Source organism: Hemitrygon akajei, chromosome 6 (assembly GCF_048418815.1).
Source record: "Hemitrygon akajei chromosome 6, sHemAka1.3, whole genome shotgun sequence".
Classification (NCBI taxonomy): domain Eukaryota; kingdom Metazoa; phylum Chordata; class Chondrichthyes; order Myliobatiformes; family Dasyatidae; genus Hemitrygon; species Hemitrygon akajei.
The window spans coordinates 163,333,742-163,360,072 of NC_133129.1; the positions used below are offsets into that span (position 1 = coordinate 163,333,742).

Sequence of the window (26,331 nt, forward strand, 5' to 3'; positions counted from 1 at the left end):
AAAATATTTATTTGTAATAATGGAAAGTACTTATTAGGCAAAAGGAGTAAAAACAAGGCACGGTACAGTTTACATACTTTGCTCAGTTTGAAAAAACCATTCTCTGTCAAATTAATGTAATAATATTTCCTTTGGGATAACAACTAACACAGATTTGGAAAGTTTCCAAGCTGTTCCTCAAAAAGGACATCATATAGCCCAATCTTTCTTATGAATGAACATTCATTAAACAGTTATATTTTAGATAGCAACGGCTATATTGGCAAGAGAGTTACAAAAAAGCTAACTAAGTGTTAGAAATACATAATTCTAATTTATCATATTGTTACTTTGTTATCCTTTCTTTACAAATTTTAAAGTATCAGGGAACCTTATAGTTTTGATCAGTTCCAGGCAAATGGGAAATTTAAAGCTATGATCATGAGAGGCAAAAAAAAAGTATGGGAGAAATGTTCACAACATCAGTCATGCAGAACTACATATAATCAGCTCCAGGAGTCAACCTCAGAAAAAAATTTCCATTTCACAGGCTTGCTGTTATTGGATAATCTCCATCAGGAAGCAGCCAATAGGGGCTTCCACAATTTGGTTTCATGAATCTTTCAATTTTCATTTTGGATTAACTCATGTCCATAGGCAAAGAAAACATAGTGGACCTGATACTTTTTTTGCTTACTTGGCAAGGATAGAAACAAAATAATTGTGGCTAAGCTACATTATGGCAAATGTAATCTCAATTTCAAACAGAATTGTAGTTTTAACCAGTCTTTTCCAAAGTTAATCCACTGGTAGTAATATTGAAAAGCCAAGAAAAATACCAAAACAGAAATTATTAGCATTTTATGGGTAAGGGGAGAATTAGTGGTACTTTGTACTTAATGTAAAATAAGGTATCGGATGTGCAGATTTAGAATGTAAGACAAAACTCGAGGATTGGATATAAAAAGATGGAATGGATGACCATCAACCAGCTTTACTCCCTGGCACTACTCTTATGCTGGCCCAGATTCTGCAGATTATATTTCAAAAAACAAACTAACTCATAATTCGCAATTGGAAAAAAAAATAGCAAGATTGGGCTTTTGATATACTGCAGACTTAACATTTTAAAAAAAGTAAATTTTTGTGGTATGGTAAAAATGATGTTTAATATTCAAACTGAATTTTGAAAGAAACCACGTGCAACATGTTTTAAAGACTGAAAAACATGGCACTGTAATTCCCCTTTTACAATTCTGCAATACAATATAGATACACAGGAACATCAAAACCAAGTCTCATTAAAAATGTATAAATTTGCTCTAATAAATCTCCTAAAATGCTCAATGACACAGTTAATTATTCCAAGAGATAATTTACAGTGAACAGCAATTCTACAACTATTCTGTAAACCCAGGGGCAGTTTTTCAGCTATACCACAGATCCCTGGTGCAGATAGGGCTTTGCCCACATCCCTAGCAGAATAACAGATCATTTTTCTCACTCTTTTGCAGATCAGATTTCTTCCTATTACTCTCAATTGCAGCTGTCAGAAAAAACTGATTCAATGATAATGGTATTTGTGACAACTTAGTTGTATGAAAAACTACTGAATTATCGCTGAGGATGGAGCGAAATCGTCTCAATTGTTAGTGAGAGAGCCTGTGAGATACTGAAATGTTGGAATGAACAGTTAGTTTTTGAAGTACTGTAGACCACGGTCTCAATTTAGGGGTTTTGTTATTGCTGGATGGTGGGTGGTAGGAATGCCGATGCTTTATGCTAGAGGGTTGATGCTGCTTCCTGCTGCTTGTGCGTGGGGGGGGGGGGGGTTAAGAGGCTTTGGGGTTTGTATGTTTTTTTCTGTCATTCATTCTTTGGGGGTTTTTCTTCTGCTTCGAGGATGTCGATGGACAGTGAGAATTTCAGGTTGCATATTGTTCACATTTTCCGATATTAAATTGAACTACTGATCCACTGAATTCTCTACATTACTGCAATGATCACGTTCGTCCAATACCTGCCACCTGAATTCACTTCATTTACCTAATCTGAATAGAATGCCCATCTCACTGGAGCAGCACAGTCCGTATGGTTTCTTGACCTTTAATGGAAGCTGCAACCCCAGCTAGCATTGAAAGTTTAAAATGATTTTTACAATTTTTACAAACTAATTTGAAGTAACTTAATTTACATATATCTCCTAACCTCATGCATTCAATCCCTACTAAATCAATTTTGACTTGGACCCTTCAACTGATCTAGTTCAGAAAAGAATTAGGAAGAACTTCGCCAACACAACATATAGTACATTAAAAGGTAGGCACAATATTGTGGGCTGAAGGGCATACACATTGCTCTAGTGTTCTAAGGGAAGTATTAACCTAAGTTACACAAGATGGCAGTCATTTGTCAGACTTAGCCCAACTGATTTTGTTGCAAAGAACACGAATAACGCAATAAAACATTGAATAAAGAATAAAACATTGGCTTTATTTTATGAAGTAGCAGCCTGGATTAAACTTAAGGAAAAACAAGGTAGCTTACAAAAGCACGAGTAAAGGAACTTAAACCTGGCTCTTATGTTGCACTGATATTTCTTCTACACCTAATAATGACAAACCACAATTGAGATCAAAAAATACATATTGTTTCGAGAGGTTGTCTGGCAACAGTCTAATTTGATAAACACGAGAAAGATAACTCAGAATACAGCAAAAGATCATTATGCATTTGTCCCATGATCAACCAGTTTATTGAGCATTTCTAATAGAAATGTTTTTACTTTAATTTTGCAAATACTTTCTAGTATCCATGTACACAGTCAAAGCTTTATGAAACTGACAGAGCTTAAGAGTTAAACATGGAAATCGAAAAGTTGCTGTTAGTGATTCCAGCTACTCCACTGGATGCAACATTTCATACAACCAACTAAGTCTTGCGAACTGATGAGGAACTTCAGTTATTTACAACTGTGCCTACTGTATAACCCTTCAAATATTAAACAACCCTCAAAATGGAGAAACTCAACTGGACAGGCAACATCTATGGAGGGAAATGGACAGCCAACATTTCATGTCGGAACACTTCATCAGAACTACTTTAAAATATTAAAGTATGTTGCTTAACTGAGCGAATTTTAAAATACTGTTCCAGGCCGTAAATACATCCATAAACTTACTGAAAAGTCATTAAGGATTGTGATTCCATCGAAACATTTCAAATTTCACAGCATTTTTTGAAAAGTTCTAATATTTTTGCTAGTTTAACCTAATTTCCAATCTTATGCTTTGTAAAAAGCTAAAAATAATAAGTTAACACTTTAATTGCCAAGGAGAATGCTTCACCAAGTTCAATGTTCCTTGATGATAGCTGCTGGAAATTTGGTCCACCATTAAACAGATGCCTGACAGTAAATGTTAATGGAAAGGTGGGGGAGGGAATCCCAACCACTAAGATTGTTAGGTCTTTGTGGTTAGCAACAGTACAGCCACTTCTCCACTGGTCTTTTATGTGTACTGGTATTAAACAGATCTTTCGTGATATCAGCAGTAAAGTTTGTCAGTTTGTGATCGAAGTCATACTTTCAAGAGTAGATCAATGGCATTTATTAGAAGCTTAAGGAAAGAATGCCTACATAACCTATTTAAACATATGTTAAGGATGAAATAGAAGGAAAATAACAGTTAAAAAAAGCAAAATAAAAAATCTAGTAAGAGATCTCTTACTATCTTTCCTTTTAGTTAGTCCTGACGAAGGGTCTTGGTCCGAAACGTCAACATTGCTTCTCCCTATAGATGCTGCCTGGCCTGCTGTGTTCCACCAGCATTTTGTGTGTGTTGCTTGAATTTCCAGCATCTGCAGATTTCCTCGTGTTTACAAAATAAAAAAATCATAGTTTTAAAAATATAGGTTGGGCACCCTTTATCCAAAATGCTTGGAGCCGGAAGTGCTTCAGATTTTGGAATATATAATCGTCATCATGGCTATCCCTCAAGGTTGAGGATGATTGTCTTTGTTCCGTTGATCTATTTATGGGTTTTCAAGTGGCTTATGAATACAATCTTGGCTTTGAAAGTTCTTCCACATTCAGGACAGGTAGTTCCAGATGGCAGATTGGGCTTTGGTTGTTGCTGCCTCTCTTTCCATTTTCTTCTCTTTTCTCTAACTCTGCACATTTGTTGGTTTCAAAAGTTGCTGTTCCTTCTTGGATGATGGCTTGCCAGAGATTCCTTTCCTTGGCACTGATTTCCTAATTACTGATGTTGATGTTACATTTCTTCATGTTGGCTTTTAAAACGTCTTTGAATCTCTTCTGTTGTCCGCCTCTTTTATGTTTGCATTCTTTAAGCTGGGAGTAGAAAATGTTTCAGCAGACGTTCATCTTTCAACCGAACAACATGACTGCTCCTTCTTAGTTGGTTCTTGATGACGTAGGCTTCAATGCTCGTTGTTTTTGCTTCATTCAGCACGCTGATGTTGGTTCTTCTATCTTCCTAGCTGATACTTAAGATGTTTCGAAGAGAGCGTTGACGGAACTTTTCAAGTGCCTTCAGATGTCGTCGGTATGTTGTCCAGGTTTCTGATGCATACAGGAGCGTTGGGATCACCACTGCTTTGTACACTAAGACTTTGGTGTCTGTTCGGATGTCATGATCATGAAAGACTCTCGTATATAATAAGATAGCTTGCAATCACCATCATTTCTGACTGACTTTATGTGTAACCAGTAAGCAAGTCTTTGTCTTACACTTGGTATCACGTATCATACATGTACTGAATACAAACTTTCAGCGTGTTAGATTTTCATCAACAACGATCTTGGCAAACTCAATGAATTTCTCTGCTGCTTCATGATCAGCAAATGCTGTATCACCACAAATCTTAAAAAATTTAATGCCATGCCTTTTCTAACATTTCTGAAAGCAGCCTGCTGAATAATCACAATTACCTTTAATTTTCAGTTTATTTTGATACATCTTTGCTTGTTTAGTGATCTGCATACTATTAAGCAGCATATGTTCACTTTGACACTGATGAATCCACTCTTTCAATACACAATCAAGATCCTTATCTTTAGCTTTATGCAGTGCTCTTTTATTTTTCATTAATTTCTGTTCATTTCATTTGTGAGGTCACTCCTCAGAACTGTCTGTGGTGCACAGAGACTGCACATTGCCCAGAAAGCTTTCCAGTACTTTGTGAAATTTCCATTTGTGAAATCGTCAGCACTCAAAAAAATTAAAAATTTCAGAGGTTTTCAGATTTGGAATTTCGGATAAGGAGTTCTTAACCTGTATTAACTTTCTCCTTTGAACACAACAATAACTGTATTTAATGTTTTGAATTGAAATTTTAAATTCCCCAACATGAGACTTGGGTATACTTAAGGCAAAGGTTAACAGATTCTTGATTAGTCAAGGCATGAAAGGATACCGGGAGAAGGCAGGAGATTGGGGCTGAGAAGGAGAATGGATCAACCATGATGATATGGCAGAGCAAACTCGATGGTCCAAAAAGCCTAATATCTTGTAGTCTTATACTCCAAGGAACAAATAAAAGGGTAGAGGAGATCAGATATTAATATCTTTGGAATCTACAAGTCAGCCAAAAATGTTCCTACAAAAAAATGTAACTATGCCAACTGTAAATCTTTTCCTATGTCGAACTGAAATACATTTGAAACAAAAACAGCTTCACACACCCAAGCTGAGCTCAGCAATTTCATCAATTTTGCCTCCAACTTCCACCCTGCCCTTAAATTCACTTGGCTCATTTCTAATACCTCCCTCCCTTTTCTCAATTTCTGTCTTCATCTCTGGAGACAAACTGCAGACCAACATCTCTTATAAATCTACGGATTCCCACAGCTATCTTGACAATACGTCTTCCTACCCTGTCTCATGAATAAATCCTGTACCCTTTTCTCAGTTCCTTCATCTCCACCACATTTGTTCCCAGGATAAGGCTTTCCTTTCCAGGACATCAAAGATGTCTTCTTTCTTCAAAGAATGGGATTTCCTTCCTCTACCACTGATGTTACCCTCACGAATATCTCCTCTATTTCCCAGACATCCACTCTCACCCCATCTTCCCTCCACCTTAACAGTGAGCGTTCCTCCTGTTATTACCTACTATTCCATGAGTCTCTGCATCCAGCACAACATTCTCTGCACCTGACAAGCTCTCTAAAGGATCCACAAAACAAATCTTTACCTCCCCCTCAACTCTCCACAGGGATCGCTCCCTCTGTGATTCCCTTGTCCATTCATCCCTCCCCACTTATCATCCACCTGGCACTTATCCTTGCAAACAGTCATAGTGCCAAACCTGTTTATTGAGCTCCTCCTTCACTTCCATTCAGGGCCCCAAACAGTCCTTCCAGATAAGACAACACTTCTCCAAATCTGTTGGGATAGTCTATTACACTTGTATATCTGGTGCTTCCAATGCAGCCTTCTCTACATTGGTGAGACCCATTGCATTGCAAATTGCAGGATTACTTAATTGAGAACCTTTGCTCCATCCACCAACAATCGGAACTTCCCAGCAGCCCAACATTTTAATTCTGATTCCCATTCCAACATATTGGTCCATGGCCTCCTTCTGTGCCAAGATGAGGTCACCCACAGTTATTTTATATTCTATCTGGGTAGCCTCTAAAATGATAGCATGAATACCAATTTCTCCTTCTAGTCAAAAAAAGCTTCCCTCACCCTCCTTTCTTTCCCACTCTGGCCTCTTACCTCTTCTCGGCAGCCTATCACCTCCCCTTAGTGCCCCTCCTCTTTCACTTTCTCCTATGGCCTTTTCTCTTCAATCAGATTACTACATCTCTTGACCTCTACCTTTTACCACCCACCTGCTTCACCTATCACCTTCTAGTGATCCTTCTTCACCATCCCCCCATTTTATTCTAGCATCTTCCCCTTCCTTTCCAGTCCTGAAGAAGGGTCTTGGCCTGAAACATTGACTGTTTATTCATTTTCATGGATACTACCTGACCTGCTGAGTTCCTCAAGCATTTTGTGTATGTTGCTTTGGATTTCCAACATCTGTGGAATTTTTTTGTTTATGAAATAAAAGCTGGTGCTTTTCTGATTAAGCAAAATTGCAAAAATGTTGAAGATCATCAGCAAAATGAAGTCTGCAGTTAAACAAGGCCAGATGATATTTTTGAAGTTCAATTGTAGTTTTGCCATATGAACCCTTAAGTCACATATCTGTACATTATTACTCTGTACCAGTTACTTTACATTGTAACCAAAATAACAAAGATGCTTCTCATGCCATTGAAAGACAACATTTGCAGTACGGTTCACTTTGGTCTTTTGGCTGTTGGTTGCTGCCCTCCTGTGGAATTGAATAAAATTGCCACAAAAATAATCCCCCAAATTTGGACGTCAGCCATGTGTGGCAAATAAAAGATATTTGATGTTTATTCTGCCTACAGAAAATGAATTTTGTTGTGAAAAATTGTACGCATAATTAAGGTTATCAAGAGTTTAATACAGCATGGATTAAGAGATTTGAAACCTGTGTCAATAGGCCGAACAATTCCAACCTGACTGAAAAACAATCCCAAGAGCTTAAACGGGAAGTTACTTTAGAAGATTTTTGCAGAATCATTTACCAAAAGCAAAATTAAAAAGGGTTATATGTATTAACAGAGATAACAAGCAAAACTTGCAAATTTTAGTTAAAATATCTAATCATTAATATCTGAATGAATAGGACTGAGCACTTATGAAATAGAAGTTTTCAGTGCCAGAGGCTGACATAAATTAAGACTTAATACACAGCTGAACATGCATTTCAGTGAAGAAGTCACATCTTTTCTTGACAAACTTAATAAATATCTCATAGGCAAGTAATAATTTCACTCTCTTTGAATGCAATCTCCCAGTGGCTCCTAAAATAACAGTAGTCATCAGATACGTTATGCTTTTGATTTTTAAACTGTACATGCATGGATGTTACACATTCCATTTTTTTTTGCATCAACATTCTGCATAGAAAACAATTCATTTTATAAAATGTTATCTATTTTGACAGGTGAAATAACAGCAAATATTAAAGTGGTAAAGAATAAATTTGTTTAGTGTGGAGTACGAGAAATGTCCAGGAAATAATGTTTGGGGCTTGTTTGGGCTTCAAACTTACCTGCCACGTGGAACGTCTAGTGCAGTATTATAATCAGGAGGGCCTCCGGGAAGCATGTTAAACAGCAAGTGGTTTGTCCCTCTATCCCATCTAAGAATAATCAAACCACAGACATTTTTAGAATACAAGCTGCATAACATTTATACAATCCTTACAGCCTCCCTATTCCATTAAAAATTGTCCCAGATACTCGAGACTGTTCATATAACTTAAGTCTTGTGTCTATGGAATCATTCTAGTAAACACAAGTGATTCTGCAGTTGCTGGAAATCCAGAGTAGCACACAAAATGCTGGAGGAACTCAGCAGGTCAGGCAGCATCCACAGAAAGGAATAATAATCAACTCATTCCAGAACATCAGAAATATCCTCCTTCTTCAATGAATGGAGTTTCCCTTTCTCTACTCTTGATGCTGCCCACACCTAGATCTCTTCCATTTCCACCATCACTCCAGCTTCCCACCACTTCAAGAGAGTTCCTCTTGTCCTTACCAACCACCCCATAGGCCTCTGCATCCAATACATTTTGGATCCACAAAGAAAGGTCTCTGAGAAGTTTTTGTTATCCCATCCTTTATTTTAGACCATAAAATATAGGAGCAGAATTATGCCATTTCATCATGGCTGATCCATTTTCCTCTCAGTCTCAATCTCCTGCCTTTTCCCCAAATCTCTTCACACAGATCAATCAAGAATCTATCAACGTCTGCCTTAAATATACATAAAGACTTCACCTCCACAGCAGCCTATACCAAAGAATTCCACAGATTTACCGCTCTCTGGCTAAAGAAATTCCTCCTCATTCTCATTCTAAAAGGATACCCCTCTATTCTGAGGCTGTCCTCTCTGGTCTTAGACCTTCCCACCATAGGAAACATCCTCTCCACACCCACTCTATCAAGGCCTTTCACCATTTGATAGGTTTCAAATGGGTCACCCCTCATTCTTCCGAATTCCAATGAATACAAGCCCAGAGCCATCAAACGGTCTTCATATGACAAGCCGTTTAATCCTGGAATCATTTTTGTGAACCTCCTTTGAACCCTCTCCAGTTTCAAAACATCCTTTCTAAGATAAGGGGCCCAAAACTGCTCAAAGAACTCGTAAGTGAAGCCTCAGCAGTGCTTTATAAATTCTCAACATTACATCCATGTTTTTATGTTCTAGTCCTCTTGAAATGAATGCTAACATCGCATCTGTCTTCCACACCACAGACTCAACCTGCAAATTAACCTTAAGGGAATCTTGCACAGAGACTCCAAAATCCCTTTGCACCTCAGATTTTTGTATTTTCTCTCCACTGAGAAAATAGTCAACCCTTTGCTTCCTGCCAATCAGTCACTGCTTTATCTATGCTAGAATCTTTCCTGTAATACCATGGACTTGTAGCTTGTTAAGCAGCCTCGTGTGAGGCACCTTGTCAAAGTATACATTAACTGATTGTCCTTTGTCTATCCTGCTTGCTATTTCTTCAAAGAACATTCCAACAGATTTGTCAGGAAAGGTTTTCCCTTGAGTAAACCAAGCTGACCACTGCCTATTTTATAAAGTGCCTCCAAATCAGCCCAAAACCACGTCCTTAACAATTGTTATGAGTGATGAACAGACCTGATGGACAATGGGGTGCAGACTTAACCATTCTCCCCACCCCACCCCCGAGAACTACAAACTATTGCTGTTGTTATGCTGCTCATGAGAGAGATAAAGCCCAGGCAAGAACATTTGCTACAGATAAGAGGGGGAGAGAGAGACTGTTGATTAACTGTATTATGAGTCTTCCTGGATTATTTACTTTCTACTACAAGGACTGTACTTGGCTCGTTAACATTCCTCAGGAGATAGAAGGAGTGGCCTGATTTGATGGACACGGTCATTCAGAGTTGATGGATAGCTGAGACCCCGTGAGTGGGGATAAAAAGACAGGTCTGGAGAGACACCCTTCAGACACACCAGTGGACACTGATTGAGTGTTGGGAACCCACAAAAAGGTGGGGGCTTCGAAGACCGAACCAGGAGATCGGTCAGTAAAGCTCACAGTGTTACAGCAGGGCCGGTGGGGACTTGTGTGTGTGTCCACTCATGCCAGAGTGACGAGTCCACCACAGAAGAACAGTCTAGCTGAAGACCAGAGGGGTCATAACTGAATGACCACAACGATACAACAGATTAAAAAAGCAAAGGAAGGTTTGGCTGCTGTAGCTGTTACTTCTCGCTCGCTCACTCTCTCCAACGATTACAACCCAACAACCATAATTATCTCAGCATGCATGAACTGAACTGAACTCTATACTTTCCTATGACAATTCATTTACCCCTAGACATCGATAGAGTTCGTTTATTATTGCTTATTATTCCTCCTACACTTTTAATTTTATTACTGCTAACTTCTTTTATATGTATATTTGCATTTGTGATATTGTATTGTGTAGTTCACTAATAAACACCTTTAGTTTGGTACCACCAGACTCCAACGGATACTTCCGTCTTTGCTGGTCTGACACCCAGTTACGGGGTACGTAACACAATTGACTCCAACATCTTCCCAACCACTGAGGTCAGACTAACTAGCCTACAGTTTCCTTTCTTCTGCCTCACTCCCTTCTTGAAGAGTGGAGCAACATTTGCAATTTTCCAGTCTTCCAGAACAAATCCAGAATCTCATGTTTCTTTAAAGATCATTACTAATGCCTCCACAACCTTTTCAGCCATGTCTTTTAGAACTCTGGGATGTAGACCATCTGGTCCTGGTGACTTATGTACCGTCAGACCTTTCAGTTTCCCAAGAACCTTCTCTCTAATAATGGTAACTTCACACACTTCATGACCCCGGACACCTGGAACTTCCACCATAATGCTGGTGTCGCCCACAGTGACGACTGACTTAGTTTGTCCACTATTTCTTTGTCCCCCAATACTAACTCTCCAGCATTGTTTTCTACTCTCGCCTCTTTTACACTTTATGTATCTGAAGAAACTTCTAGTATCCTCTTTATTATTGGCTAGTTTACTTTCGTATTCCATTTTTACCTTCTTAATGACTTTCGTTGCCTTCTGTCGGTATTTAAAAGCATCCCAATCTTCCAACTTCTGAATAATTTTTAAATTCAATTTAATGCACTCTCTTGGGATTTTATGTTGTCGTTGACTTCCCTCATTAGCCACGGTTATGTCATCTTGCCTTTGGAATACTTTTTCCTCTTTGGGATCCACAGTATTTATCCCGTGCCTTCCAAGTTGCTTCCAGAAATTCCAGCCATTGCTGCTTTGGCTTCATTCCTGCCAGTGTTCTTTTCCAATCAATTCTGGCCAAATCCTCTCTCATGCCTCTGTAATTTCCTTTACTTTAATACAGATGTATCTGACTTTAGCTTCTCTTTCTCAATTTCAGTATGAATTCAATCATTATGATCACTTTCCGCTCAGGGTTCTTTTACCTTAAGCTCTCTAATCAATTGTGGTTCATTGCACAACAACCAATCGAGAATAGCTGACCTCCCTGGTGGGCTCAGCCATGAGCTACTCTAAAAAGCCATCTCATAGGCATTCTAGAAACTTCCCATTTTGGAATCCCGTAGCAACCTGATTTTCCAATCTACCTGCATACTGCATACAAGGAGATGGTGGTGGACTTTAGGAGATCTAGGCCTCATATGGAGCCAGTGATCATTAATGGAGAATGTGTGGAGCAGGTTAAGACCTACAAGTATCTGGGAGTACAGTTAGACGAGAAGCTAGACTGGACTGCCAACACAGATGCCTTGTGCAGGAAGGCACAGAGTCGACTGTACTTCCTAAGAAGGTTGGCGTCATTCAATGTCTGTAGTGAGATGCTGAAGATGTTCTATAGGTCAGTTGTGGAGAGCGCCCTCTTCTTTGTGGTGGCGTGTTGGGGAGGAAGCATTAAGAAGAGGGACGCCTCACGTCTTAATAAGCTGGTAAGGAAGGCGGGCTCTGTCGTGGGCAAAGTACTGGAGAGTTTAACATTGGTAGCTGAGCGAAGGGCGCTGAGTAGGCTACGGTCAATTATGGATAACTCTGAACATCCTCTACATAGCACCATCCAGAGACAGAGAAGCAGTTTCAGCGACAGGTTACTATCGATACAATGCTCCTCAGACAGGATGAAGAGGTCAATACTCCCCAATGCCATTAGGCTTTACAATTCTACTGCCAGGACTTAAGAACTTTTTAAAAGCTATTATTAATGCTTTTTGAGATAGTGATTTAGATGCATATCATATTTTTTACTGAGTTAAGTATTGTATGTACCGTAGATTCCGGATTTTAAGCCGCTACTTTTTTCCCACATTTTGAACAGCTTTGAACTTTGCGGCCAATAATCCGAAGCGGCTAATACAAGGTTTTTTTCATGCCGCCTCGTAAACATTTTGCCTCGTAACAGTAGACCAATAAAATTGATGAGTAGTTCACAGAGGTCCAATGAAATTGTACAATAAATCAAGCGCACTTTCACAATTAAATTATTGTAAATCAGTCATTTGTACTCACCCTCATCAACATGGAAAACACTCGAAGCATTGTGCTACCTACCCTACTTAGTTTAAACTATATTTGTTTTCTGTACTACATCGCGGGATGCTATGACGACACACCCGGTTTCGCGGTGTCTTGTGGGAAAATGCCGGTTTGCGATAAAACGGAAAGGAGGGAGGAGCGCATTACGCGAGCGGCTTTGGATCCGAGCGAAATCTGCTTTTAAATGCCGTTTGCGATGAAACGGAAAGGAGGGAGGAGCGCATTACGCGAGCGGCTTTGGATCCGAGCGAAATCTGCTTTTAAATGCCGTTTGCGATGAAACGGAAAGGAGGGAGGAGCGCATTACGCGAGCGGCTTTGGATCCGAGCGAACTCTGCTTTTAAGTTAAAGGTATCAATAACTTTTCCTGGTAGGCTGCAGTATATATATTTTTTACCAGTCGTTAGGAGATATTGGAATGTTGTTCAGTAAAGAAGTATACGCAACGTATATTTAAAAGTAGCCGCGTACGGGCACGGTTCGAAAAAAAGCATTTGCAATATGTATTTGTTTTTGTTACCATATGGATTTAATTAAAAGTTAAAAAAATCCTCACGTGTAATATCTTTCTGTGTAAATATCTCATATTACAACGTGGGACACCTGCGGCCGAAAATCCGGTGCGGCCTAAAATCCGGTGCGGCCTTTACATTTAAAAAAATGATTTTATTTCTAAAATTAGAGCCAGCGGCTTAAAATCAGGTGCGCTCTGTAGTCCGGAATCTACGGTAATTAGTTTTGCTACAACAAGTGTATGGGACATTGGAAAAAAAGTTGAATTTCCCCATGGGGATGAATAAAGTATCTATCTATCTATCTACTGATATCCCTCATGACTATTGTTACATTTCCCTTTTGGCATGCATTTTCTATCTCCTGTTGTAAATTATAGGCCACACCCTTGCTACTGTTTTTTTTTGGGGGGGGTCTGTATACAACTCCCAACAGTGTCTTTTTACCCTCACAGTTCTTTAGCTCTATCCACAATGATTCAACATCTTCTGACTCTGTTTCAGCTCTTTCGACTGATTTTCACCAATCTCTCCTCTTACTATCAATTTAGTTCTCAAATATATATTATAGATCTTTGGATTCTGCTTTCTGCTTATCATTCTTTTCTCAGTGTTTCTTTGACCCTCACATTTCTTTATTTTTTTTTTCTCTCTGAATTTCCCATTTCCGGCTGGTTCTCACTTGTGTTCTCAACTAGGCAAATGCAATACATCCTATTTTGTTCCGCTAAATTTTTCTTTTCAGGTTAGCCAGAAGCGCCGCTCTAAATGCCCATCATTTAGCTACGTAGCTGAATTGTACAAAACTGTCATTTTAAAGACCGACAATCTTTGATTCCACCCCATGTTTGATGATGTCTTTAGAACCCTGTAATTAAATTTTCCTAGTTTTGTGAAAAATGAGTTTGAATTAAAATTCCAATTTTAAAACTTGAAAGCTTCTTCATGGATAACAACGGAACGTAATCAAAATTCCCAGAAATATGTATTAGATCCAATTATTGTTTCAACAAAAAGCCAAATTATTTTGCAAATAAGTAAACAGAAAGAAACAAACTGTCGGAAGAACCCAAGATGTCAACTATTCCTCTTCTTCAACAGATGTTGTTCTGCCCCTTGAGTACCTCTGCCAAATTGTCTTTTTCCTCCCAGAGTCCTGAATCTGTGTCTCAAGTCTCCATGTAAATAAACAAAACTCTTCTCAACATACCTGATCAGCTGGGCCAAGGCTTGTGCTGTTTCCTTTATCCTGAGGTTATTCTGATTAAGCATATCAATCGATGGAATAAACAAACATGCCCTATTGATATCATCTGTATAAAAGTCGCTTTCAGAAATGGCAGTCAATAATTCATTATATTCTTTGGAAATGGTGTTGCTGACCACAGTACCATGCTCATCCACATACTTTTTCAATGGATAGATATAGACTTTTATTTTGTTCTTGGGATTATACCCACAACGGTATACATCAAAACAAGTGTGCATTCTGCAGCTCAAGTCCCCTCGTTCAGGAATAGGATCATCTTCAGATAATTTGACTTCAGGAACATCATGGATGCTGCGCTTTTCAACCGTCCATTCACTGGTAGCTTCTATTGTATTTGGCCAGAACTGAATCACTCCTGTGGCTATAAGTCCGAGTAACACAATTGAGAAAAGTGCTATGTAATAAATTCGATGCTTGGTTTTCATCCTGGGAATAAGGGTTGGGCCCCGACTGCTGTACTTGGTTGAAGCATACATAATGTTACTGCCTTCCAATGGGTTCTGAAAGAAAGAAAAAATATAATTATCATTCTTGTTCTTACCATCACGGGGGAGGTATAGAAGCCAAACTCAATAACTCAGAACAGCTTCTGCCTTAAGATTTCTTCACACTCCATGAACATTACCTCATTATTCTTCTTTTTGCACCATTTTTGTATTTTATATTTTCATGTCTTTACACTGCACTGCTGCTGTAAGACAAATTTCACAATATATGGCAGCTGTAATAATTCTGATTCTGAAGTGTAACAGTATCTTTAAAGTCATCCAAGTAGAAAGGTAACTGCATTTTTACTTCAGCTCCACTGCTACACCAATTTAGCCTTCAATACAAGTTCAGAATCTAATTTCTTCTTAATATTTCTTTGGTTTTAAAGAGGAGGTTCTATGTCAGAAAGCATTAAAATTCATTTAAGCTTATCAAATAGATACTTACAAGTAATTTAGAGAAACAGTATTAGCCTCACAACACATAGGTGGAAACAACCTAAGCGCCACCGGTTGTTGGATTATTTTTGGTGTTTAGAGAAGCTTCAAATGTTGTTATTAAAGCAATGAGTAGCAAAGGAAGATTTAATAGAACCATTCAAGGCTATGACAAGTACTGAGTAAATAACGGTTTCCAATGAATGATCACCAGTTCACAGATATTAGATAACTGGCAAAAGCAACTAGAGAAAAATTGTCATTCACTTCAATAACTGTAGAAATAGATCCAATAATAACTGCAAAAGCAAAGTGTATACGCAGTACACCTAAAAGGCAAAGAAATATAGAAACATAGAAATCTACAGCACATTACAGGTCCTTCAGCCCACAATGCTGTGCTGACCATGTAACCCTGTAAAATCAAAAACATTGAGGAAAATAATTTCAGCATTGCAATAGTTGAATGCTTCTTTCCAAAATCTAAACAGCCACCTCCTAGATTCTGGGACAATAGCACCAAATATATTAATTTCAAATTTGAAAATACTGAAATGCAGGAAGTTTTACTATATGGACTGAAAATGCCTTGGCAATATTTCAAAATCAGTTCCAGCCAAGAACTATCATCAGAACATAAAGTGGCAGTATCAATGCAACATGAAAGCAAAAGGGTTTCTTAATATCTTAAAATCACCATACAACAATTATTAGGTTAGACACACTTTTCCCAGTAATATTCTTTTACCATAAAGTAACAATTCATGTGGAAAATTACTTCAGAGGAGAATGAGTTTATTTGGTCAATAGGAACATAATTCAAAGTACAGTAGCTACCTAACTAACCAATTATCCACAATTTCAAAAATCTTTGTTTCAGACTGTTACTTCCCATAAAACCATAACACTGGAAGTCCATTTGCAGTCCTTTGCTCTGCTCCAGTTAGTCACCAGCTGCAACGTCTTAAAGTTGCTTCACCTTCCAAGTTCTCCCCCAACAACCCCACCATGTCAAATGTCAGCATGCTGCTCTCTGCCCTTCTTCAGCAGTCTTTGCAAAGGATAGCGCTGACACTGATCTCAGTTACCAAAACTGTTGTTTAAATTCTTGTTATTTCATGCCCCAATGCACAGCAAATCTGATGTGGGAAATCTGGTTCATTTTCACTATCATTGAGAATAAAGGCCATGTACCATACCTTAGCTGGGCAATTTTATTTAAATTTGAACTTTTTTTCATTATAATGCTAAATACTTTTTGATCAATGTGATGGAAATAACTATCAGCAAGTTTCACATTTTAATCCTTCTTTTAGGAAGAGTACAACATGAATTTCAAGTTTTTTTGTTGCAAACATCAAGAATAGCTTGTCCTGGTCCAACCACAAATGCTATGGCTAAGAAAGCACACTAGTGCTTTCTGAGAAGGGTGTTCTGTTGGCCCACATGTTTTATAGATGCACTATAGAAAACATCCTATCTAGATGCATCACAGCTTGGTATAGCAACTGCTTTGCTCAAGACCACAAGAAATTGCAGGTAGTTGTGATTGCAGCTCAGTCTACATTAAAATCAGCCTCCTCTCCATGGCTTCTATGTACACTTCTTGCAGCCTCAGGAAAGCAGCCAACGTAATCAAAGACCTCTCCCACCCTAGGTATTCTCTCTCACCACCACCCACCTCCCATGGGCAGGAGATACAAGAGCCTGAAAAAACACAAAACACACACATACACCAGTAATAGAAAACCTAGGGACATAAATTTAGGAAAACTGTCTAATTAGAACAGTGTGCAAAAATAAACAATGTGGATTGGTTGCAGTGTAGTCACAAATAAAATTGAAGGGAAGCTACATAATGGGGAAAGGAATGGATAGATATTAAGCTGATGTGAAGCCTGAATGCCTATTGAAGTCCCAATATTGTGCTGTAAAATTCTGTCTAATTTAATGGAACACAAGGAGAAATTTCTAAATATTCAAATCAGAAACAAATCTTTTCAAAGCATTCAAATATAAACATTTGCAATTGATATATCACCTAAAATCCTTTCAGCTAAAAGTTTGTGTCTATTTGGACAAGTTTTATTTACTCCTTGAACAGAATGCTTTAAGTGAAGCTGGGCATTATTAACTACGGTTGAAAATTGCTCCATTTCCATTTCCTGCTTCTGGTTCATAATTCAGCATGTCAAAGGAAGAGGCCATTTGACTTGGGAGTATATGATTAGTCCCAGACATTGTGAAACTTATTTTCCGGAAATCTATTTTCTCTCATGTGCTCATCAACTCCAGTCTGGTTTGCCAACCACTCATTACTTGGAGGCTAATTTACAGCAACAGGGCCCACGTTCAGTTGTGAACTTGGATCCTTGAAGCTCTCCCTATCAAGTCACTGTGTTGTCCAACCATATATGCAAACACAGAAGCTGACTGTAAGCTCACCAATCATCAAACTCTCACTCACAATAATCATTCTTTTATTAAACTCTCCCCACATTTCTACCTATTCCCACTGGGGTCTACCACTAACCAATGCATCATAAGCAATTTGTAGTGGCCAATTAACCTACACACCTTGTGAATGCGGTTGGAAACCTCTCATTCCCTGGTCCACAATTCCTTCCTTATTAATATAACCACCTTCACCACACAATTAGTCCATTCAATCTAATGCAGTTTATTTGCGACATTTTCCTCAATATATTGTTCTGCTCACTAACATATTGCCCAAATGTTGCCCAACACTGGCATCTACTCATCAAGAAGGAAAACAAACTTTGACTTGCCTATAAAAAGGCAAGAAAAGCCCAATTGGGTAAATTAACCCTCCATCACTCTTCGTTCAAAATGAAGGGCAGTAACTTTGTCTCTACTATCACGACATACATGCTCACCTCAATTGCTCAGTTTCTATTCTGCTAGAATCATCAAACAGTAGACCTTGCAACGCACACAAAATGCTGGAAGAACTTAGCAGGCCAGGCAGCATCTTTGGAAAAGAGTACAGTCGACATTTTGGCCCAAGACCCTTCATCAAGCCTAGAAAAAAAGATGAGGAGTCAGAGTAAGAAAGTAGGAGGGGAAAGGGAGGAAGAACAACAAGGTGATTGGTGAAACCGGGGGGAGGGGCGAAGTAAAGAGCTGGGAAGTTGACTGGTGAAAGATACAGGGCTTGAGAAGGGGGTATCTGAGGGGAAAGAACAGGGGGCCATGGAAGAAAGGAGGAGGAGCACCAGAGCAAGGTGATAGGTGGATAAGGAGATAAGATGAGAGAGGGGAAATAGGATATATGCCTGTCTTCCTTATATTCCCATGGTTTCTAGGATTGCCAGGATCCAGAAGAAATGCACAATTAATACCATCCACAAACCCACAAGGAAGCTCAAATCACAGATTATGTGGGTCAAACATGATCTGATACTCAGGTCTGCTGGCATCTACAGGATTCCCTGTGAATGTGGAGCAGCGTATATCAGACGGGACACATGGTTGAAATGTGCATCTACGAACATGGAGGTCCTCTATATGGGTTAGCTGGAGAACTCGGTGGCAACAAAACACTACATTCACGTTGGCCAAAGGACTGCATCAACAACACAAAACTACCGTGCCGCGCCAAATACTTTGGGACCGCCTGGTAAAGTAGGCCATTGAAATAAAACTAGACGAAAACAATTTTAACAAAAATGAACGTCTCATTTTAAGAAAGAACTGTAATTCAAGTGTAAACAAGAAAGGAGAGCAGAAACCTGATTTGACGAGGACTAACCAATCAGGATGGATGGACTACAGGGATATAAATACCACTGGATTAGTCATGCCCAAGCGGATACAATAGACTCTTTAAGAGACTCTTGGATAGGTACATGGAGCTTAGAAAACTAGAGGGCTATGGGAAACCCTAGGTAATTTCTAAAGTAAGTATATGTTCGGTGCAGCATTGTGGGCCGAAGGGCCTGTACTGTGCTGTAGGTTTTCTATGTTTCTATCATCCCTGATGAATATGGAGGAGTCGGTCATCGAAACATTGGTTATAATTGATACCTGTACCTAGCTGGAAGCCTGAGAAGAATTTATTCATCATATACACCAGGAAAGCACTAGATCCTTTCTCACTCTTATGCTATTTTAAAAAGATCTAAAGCAAAAAAAATCGTCATCTAACTTTCAAAGCACTAACAGCTAGATGAAATGAAAGCAGGTACTCCATACAGAATATTTTGGGCTGTACCAAGTTCAATGCTCGTTGGTGATTCTGTGGGAACTGTCAGCTCTCAGCTATTCAGGACTCAGCATGTCCTGAATATCAGAGCAAGCTTTCACAAAATAGGAAATCTTATGCAGGGTGGAGATCAGATCTCGTGCATGCAACATTCTGCACAACCGCTGGATTCACCACACCATCCTGATATGCTGAAATAAAGAGACCAGATATAAATACCCTTTCAGGTATACAAGATGAGTATATCCCAACCTCTGCATCCAAGTAAAATCAATTGGAAGGACATGCAAGCAGCATGAAGGCTCCAAGATAACTGCATGTTGTAGTGAAAGTCATAAAAAGGTGGCTTTATTGTCCATTGGAATAACAAATCACCTAACAAAGTTTTTCAAATTTATAAAATATAGGCAAATAAAATACTTCTGTGATTAATGGTGTAGATACTTAAGCTTATCACTTAAAGAATAAAGGAGGAATTTAAGTTTTCCCAATCCTCACCCCTTAGCCTGCCCAAGAAAGAAACTAGAAATATAAACTATTCTGACAAAGTGATAATGCAGGAACAGCATAACAAGGGAAGTAGACTCGTATCTTGAAAGATGAAACACCTTCTCCAGGACCACACTGGATAATTCTACAAAGTTCAAGATGGCAGATTTCGGTGAATCTTCAAAGAATGAAAGTTACTTGCAAGCTGTAGATTGAGGATAATACAACCAGAGGAAATGCAATAGCTGATACGTACATCCCGAAAGAAAAAGCAATGAAATAACAAAATAATTGAATCACATTGGGAGGGAAATAAAATAGCAATGACATCTTGCACTACATCTGAGGGTGCCAGAACACACTTTACATAATCAAGAAAACTCACCAATGCCTCTATTTTCTGGGGAGGCTGAAGAGAGCTGGACTATGCACGACAATACGGCTTTCTACAGACGCCCAATCAAAACTGCCCAAAACATCAGCGGAACTAACCTACCTGCCATCAAAGACATATATACAGAAAGGTGCCAGCAAAAGGCCAGTAATTTCATGAAGGATCTCACCCACCCTGCTGATGGACTGTCTGCCCTACTCCCATCAGGGAGGAGGCTGCGTAGCATCCATGCAAGCACCACCAACCTCAAAAACAAGTTACGTCTTCCAAGCAGTAAGGCCGATCAACACTCCCACCACCACTACTTTATCGTTTCCTGTCAGTCTCCTTGCATACAGACACCTCTGTATCTACTGTCACTTACGCATATACAATCAATGTATGCAAACTACCTTATGCATTTATATTCATTGTGTTTTTTTTTATTGTGTTCTTCATCTTGTGTTTTTTTGTGCTGCATAGGATGCGGAGTAACAATTACTTCATTTTCCTTTATACTCCTGTACTAGAAATGATATTAAACAATTTGAATCTTGAAACCTCAGGAGTATTTTAGTATCAGATTAATCAATCATCTGCCCTTATTTTACAAACATTATAGAAAAGACTTCTCCTGTTAGTGAGCAAAAGTTATAGTTTTCAAAATTTATAGCAGGATGCACATACAAGACATAAATGACAATTTAGGGTTATTTCACTTACCCAAACTGACAAAGGATGTAACTTGTTTATACAATTTAAGTCAAACAGTTGATAGGAAAGTGTGAAGAGAAGAACTGTAATAGGATGCAAAGGCTGCAGAAAAACAAGAAAGAGCAAGTGGAAGAAATTGAAATAGTGGAATTAAATATCATTTTCTATTCAACACAGACAACTACAATTTTGAGTATGTTAAAAGTTAAGATGTTATCTTGATAGGAGAGAAAATGAACATTCAACTCAAACCTGCAGCTTTAAAGCAATGGATCATCATACTGATAGACAATATCTTTTTTCTTTACTCTCCCCATCTCTTTCCACAACCAGTTATTTCATTGTCATTTTGCTTCTTCAATAACTTATCCATTAAAATAACATTATTGGTTGTGAAAAACGTTAAGACATCCAGACATTCAGAATCTTCATTTATCCTTGAAGCAAAAATCAAAAAGAACTACATGGCTTAGCTCACCTCAGATATCACACATGCACAGTGGGGCGGCACAGTAGCGTAGTGGTTAGCACAATGCTTTATAGTACAGGTAACCCAGTTTAATTTCCACCACCACCTGTAAGGAGTTTGAATGTTCTCTCTGTGAGTGTGTGGGTTTTCTCTGGGTGCTCTGGTTTCTTCCCACTGGCTGGTAGGTTAATCAATATTGTAAATTGCCGTGATTCGTCGTGGCTATTCCTTGAGGTCGAGGATGATGGTCTTCGTTCTGTTTCCACAGAGCGAAGACGCCTGTGCATGTATTTGTTTAACGTGTACTTGATGTTGCACTCCCAGAAGCACCCGATAGTTCACAAATCAACCAACTGATTCCAATAGCATGGAAACCACGATGATTGGAGCTGATGGATTTGTTGCAGCCTTCATCTGCCTTCACAGCCGTTGAGTTCGAAGTAAGTACATCTGCCTGTTCCACTGTTGAGGTTGGTTGTTCTTTGTCAGGGACCTCATCCTCGACCTTACCACCATGTGTGATCCTACCAGGAGCATAACTCCAGAGGGTATCGCTCTCAGGATCTCAGGACCACACAAGTTTCTCCACCACGGGAAGGTGACAATCCTGTGATCAGGATAGGATTAAATTGGGGATTGCTGGGCAGCATGACTCGAATGGCCGGAAGGGCTTATTCCATGCTTTATCTCAATAACTAAATAAAAGATCCAACCTGAACTATAGGCCATAATATTCCAGGGGCAGTCTCACCAAGACACTATCGGATATCTCTGGCTTGTACTCAAATCCTCTTGCTATAATATTTGCCTTCCTAAATAGTTGCCGTATCTGCATAACAAAGACTGAGTTTGAGTAAAGTGGTGAGAATGTTGCCTTGACTAGATAATTAAAGCTTTAAGGAAGGGAAAAGCTATTACTGTTTCCATAGGCTGGATGCTGGCAAATCTGACCGTATTCTTGGCCAGTGGACTTACCACCATGCCCAGTAGTGGAGCTGTAACATACTGAGTGTAGGACTAGGTGCACTTCATACCAGTAAAACCTGGTATATAGACAACAATCCAATATAGTTGAAGAGAACAGCCAAGCCTACGGAAGAAGATACATTCAGCTGAACGAGTTACTTTATGCGATGAAGGATTAGGCACTGTTACTGTTTGATCAGAACAGCTGGTTGTTTGTGGGGTTCAGTATACAAAGGATATCAAACATGAAGTGGAACGCCAAGGTCACGGTGAATATGTACGGTCCACATCTGCACAGGAATAATGGAAATTTTACTTGCAGCAACGTCACAGGCACAGAGCTATAGAGAGGAGGATAGTCATAGAAAAGTACAGCAAATAAACAGGCTCTTTGGCTCATCCAGTTTATGCCAAACCATTTAAATTCCCACCAACTTGCACCAGGGCCACAGCCCTCAATACCCTCACCATCCATGGACCAATCCAAACTGCTCTTAAATGTTCAAATTGAGTTCACATGCTCCACTTGTGCAGGCAACTCGTTCCACACTCTCACAACCCTCTGCCCGGAGATGTTTCCCTCATATTCCCTTTAAATTTTTCACCTTTCACGCATAACCTCTGGTTGTAGTCCCACCAATCCTCAGTGGAAAAAGCCTACTTGCATTTAGCCTATCTATATCCCTCATAATTTTGTACACCTCTACCAAACTCCCCTCAATCTTCTACATTCCAAGGAATAAAGTCCTAAACTATTCAATCTTTCCTTATAACTCAGGTCGCAACAACATTCTTGTAAATTTTCTCTGCATTCTTTCAACTTTATTTCCATTTTTCCGGTAGGTAGGTGACCAACACTGCACACAATACTCCAAATTAGGCCTCACCAATATCTTATGCAAATTCAACATAACATCCCATCGCCTATACTCAATACTTTGATTTATGAAGGCCAATGTGCCAAAAGATTTTTTTAGGACCTTATCTACCTGTGATGCTACCTTCAACGAATTATGGACTTATATTCCCAGATCCCTTTGTTCTGCAGCACTCCTCGGTGCCCTACCAAAACTTAGTTGCAGATCAGTAACTTAGTTGCAGATCAGTAACTTAGTTGCAGATCAGTAACTTGGGAGATAGCACAACATCCAGAAATGCTACGGTAAGACTATTATGACCTGGAATAAAAAGCTACAAGAGAATGAATAATGATTGAAACCTTGCACCATGATGCGTTGGAATACATCTCTTCAAGAGTTTGCAGCAAACATTCACTTGTTAAATCTTCATTACAATGAAGGTTGTATTTAGTTTGTTACAAAGTTTTTGATTACAATAGTGAAAGGCAGGGCAAGATGGTCATTCACAAGTCTGTCTGTCAAGTTCGAAGTCAAACTTTGAACTTCAGCCTTTTTGGTCAGATTAATGAGCAAGAATCCATGAAAGTGAATCAGCTATTTAAAAAAATAGCACTCTGACCTCCCACATTTGGCAACAATAAGTCATCAGATGAATAATTTGCATGTTTCAACTTGCACATTTCAGCTTGTCAACACAACTGCTGCTTGCTTTCCATTTATTGTATCCTTAGTGGTAGGAGAGACTAGGTACACTTTCCGTATCAGCCTTGGTAACTGCTATCCATGATTAAGGGTCTGTTGTGCCTTCCGATATGGAACTTAAACCACATAATAAAGTCTTTTATTAACCAGGGGTGTACAGTAAATGTTGAAATATGGCCTTTTTCCAAAATATTCTGGGAAGGAACAGATAGATTATTACCAAAACCATCTACGTATAATCGTCCAACCCCTCTGACTGGATAAGTGAACCAATATGAGCATCCCTCTCCATAACCATTCAAGCAAACATTCATTTGACAAATTAACACTACAATGAAAATTGTATTTAATTGGTCACTTTAAAAAGTTTTTGATCACAACAGTGAAAGGCCGGGGAAATTTTTCATTCAGAAGTCTGTCAAGTTCAGTCCAGGTATGCGAGCAACTTTACGTCAGACAGCAAAATCCAAACATCGGGTATTCAACCCTTCAAAAGTGACAAGGAATACTCAGGATAGAAGAAACGTCTCCAGCATGTTCTTACAAAACAGCATCACCGACCTACGGAAAAGCCCGGACCATACATAATTAAACGTGACATCCAGTACCTTGAGACTCTCCTCGGGAGCTGCTAGAAAAATTACTCATCCACCTGTGGTTCCCACATTGACTCAACAGCCACCCCAGAAAGCACGAAACCAGAGTGAGAGCAAAGTCGTCCTCCACCCCGAGAAACTGCTCAATAACAGGAAAATAATAAAATATAAAATAATAAGAATAAATAAACGTGATGTATCAACAGCGCCGGAGAAAGAAGAAACAGATTGATAAGAGACTGCCATCCGAGCTTTCCTTCCCCGGGCGCTGCCCCTGAAGCCGGCTCCGAGCTCCTGTGAGGCCTGTGTCCAGTGAAGCGAGGGGAGACCCGGTCCCTTCCTTCCACGTCCCACCGGCCAACCAGTCATTCTCACCCGTCAGCAATGCGTCAGCGTTACCTGGATGAAGGCACAGCCCTCGGTGTTAAACCCGAAGCTCCATCTCCAGGCAGATTGGGAAATCAAATGCAGCAAACATCCGCGGCTGCGTAAAGCGACCCCTTCCTCGCTGCCGTGCGGGCAACTCCGCCGCCACCGCCCCCTGGAAGCCTGTCGCCTCACTGCAGGCAGCGTCCCGGTGCTCGCTTCCCTCGGTCCGGACCGCTGCCCTAAGGGAGAAGACAAATGCTGACAATACGCAGCAGTACAAATAGATTGCGTGGCCTGATTTGAATCCTGAGCTAGCTCCAGCCACTTCAAACTTCAAAGTAAATTTATTATCAAAGTACTATCAACTATCAACAAAGTAGTATCAAAGTAGGCCATATATTACCCTGAGATTCATATACAGTGGATTCCGGTAATTAGGACACATCGGGACCAATCAAGAGGCTGCCACAATCAACCAAAAGTTAATGGGAATAATTAAAAGGTATAAAAAAGACAAACTACTGTTTAATTGAGTAGCAAATTATGTATTTAAACGAATACAGAGCAAATTAGAGCATGACCAATACTGCTACAGTACTATAAAACTGTGTATTAGTTCCTAATATTTATCGACGGAGGAATTCATCGGGTTTATATTGCTGTGTGTGGGGTGTCCAGGGAGGGGGTATCACCTCTGGTGAAGGGGCTTGTCGTGTCCATTCTGGGGAAGCATGCTCATCTTTAGTCCCCACTGGACACTCAGCTCTCACCAATGAATCCAAGTACTGTAGCTCTTTGCATGACACAGTGGCCACACCCCAGTACACCGCTTTGGCAGACAGGCTAAACAAGGTGAGGGTTTAGACCTCACACCCTAGTGAAATAGGGACGTGCCTGTCCTAGTATGTGAAGTCCAGCAGGCTGAGCAGATGAGATCAACAGTGAAATCCAACAGCCAAGAATGCAGTTCTGCAACATTTCAAGGAGAGCAAAGTCATGATAAGGCACAGAAGTAATCATGGTTACCCACTGTGACAAAGGAAGACCCTGGTTTGTGATGACCAGTTGACCCGGACTTGATCCGGTTGAGGAACTGGAACTGCCCCAGTGCAACGAATTTTCCACTTTACAAGCTCTCTCGCACAAGTTTCAGTGCCATCATTGGATATAACGGACAATCAAC

General features: G+C 39.6%; 1 protein-coding gene across 5 annotated transcripts in view; it reads right to left on the reverse strand.

The window, feature by feature from the left end:
• ext2 (exostosin glycosyltransferase 2) overlaps positions 1-25,291 on the reverse strand; it is a 155,360-nt gene extending 130,069 nt beyond the window's left edge. Inside the window, exons 1-5 of one of the 5 annotated variants that reach the window (XM_073049691.1) lie at positions 25,179-25,286; positions 21,196-21,288; positions 15,085-15,150; positions 14,400-14,959; positions 8,143-8,232 (exon numbers count right to left, since the gene is read on the reverse strand). In XM_073049691.1, the coding sequence (XP_072905792.1) occupies positions 8,143-8,232; positions 14,400-14,935 (626 nt within the window). In that variant the 5' untranslated portion in view covers positions 14,936-14,959; positions 15,085-15,150; positions 21,196-21,288; positions 25,179-25,286. Of the gene's footprint in view, positions 1-8,142; positions 8,233-14,399; positions 14,960-15,084; positions 15,151-18,282; positions 18,428-21,195; positions 21,289-24,791; positions 25,074-25,178 lie in introns of those variants that run through there. The other 4 variants (XM_073049689.1, XM_073049690.1, XM_073049688.1 and 1 more) reach the window with 4 other exon arrangements.
• Positions 25,292-26,331: the final 1,040 nt, after the last annotated feature.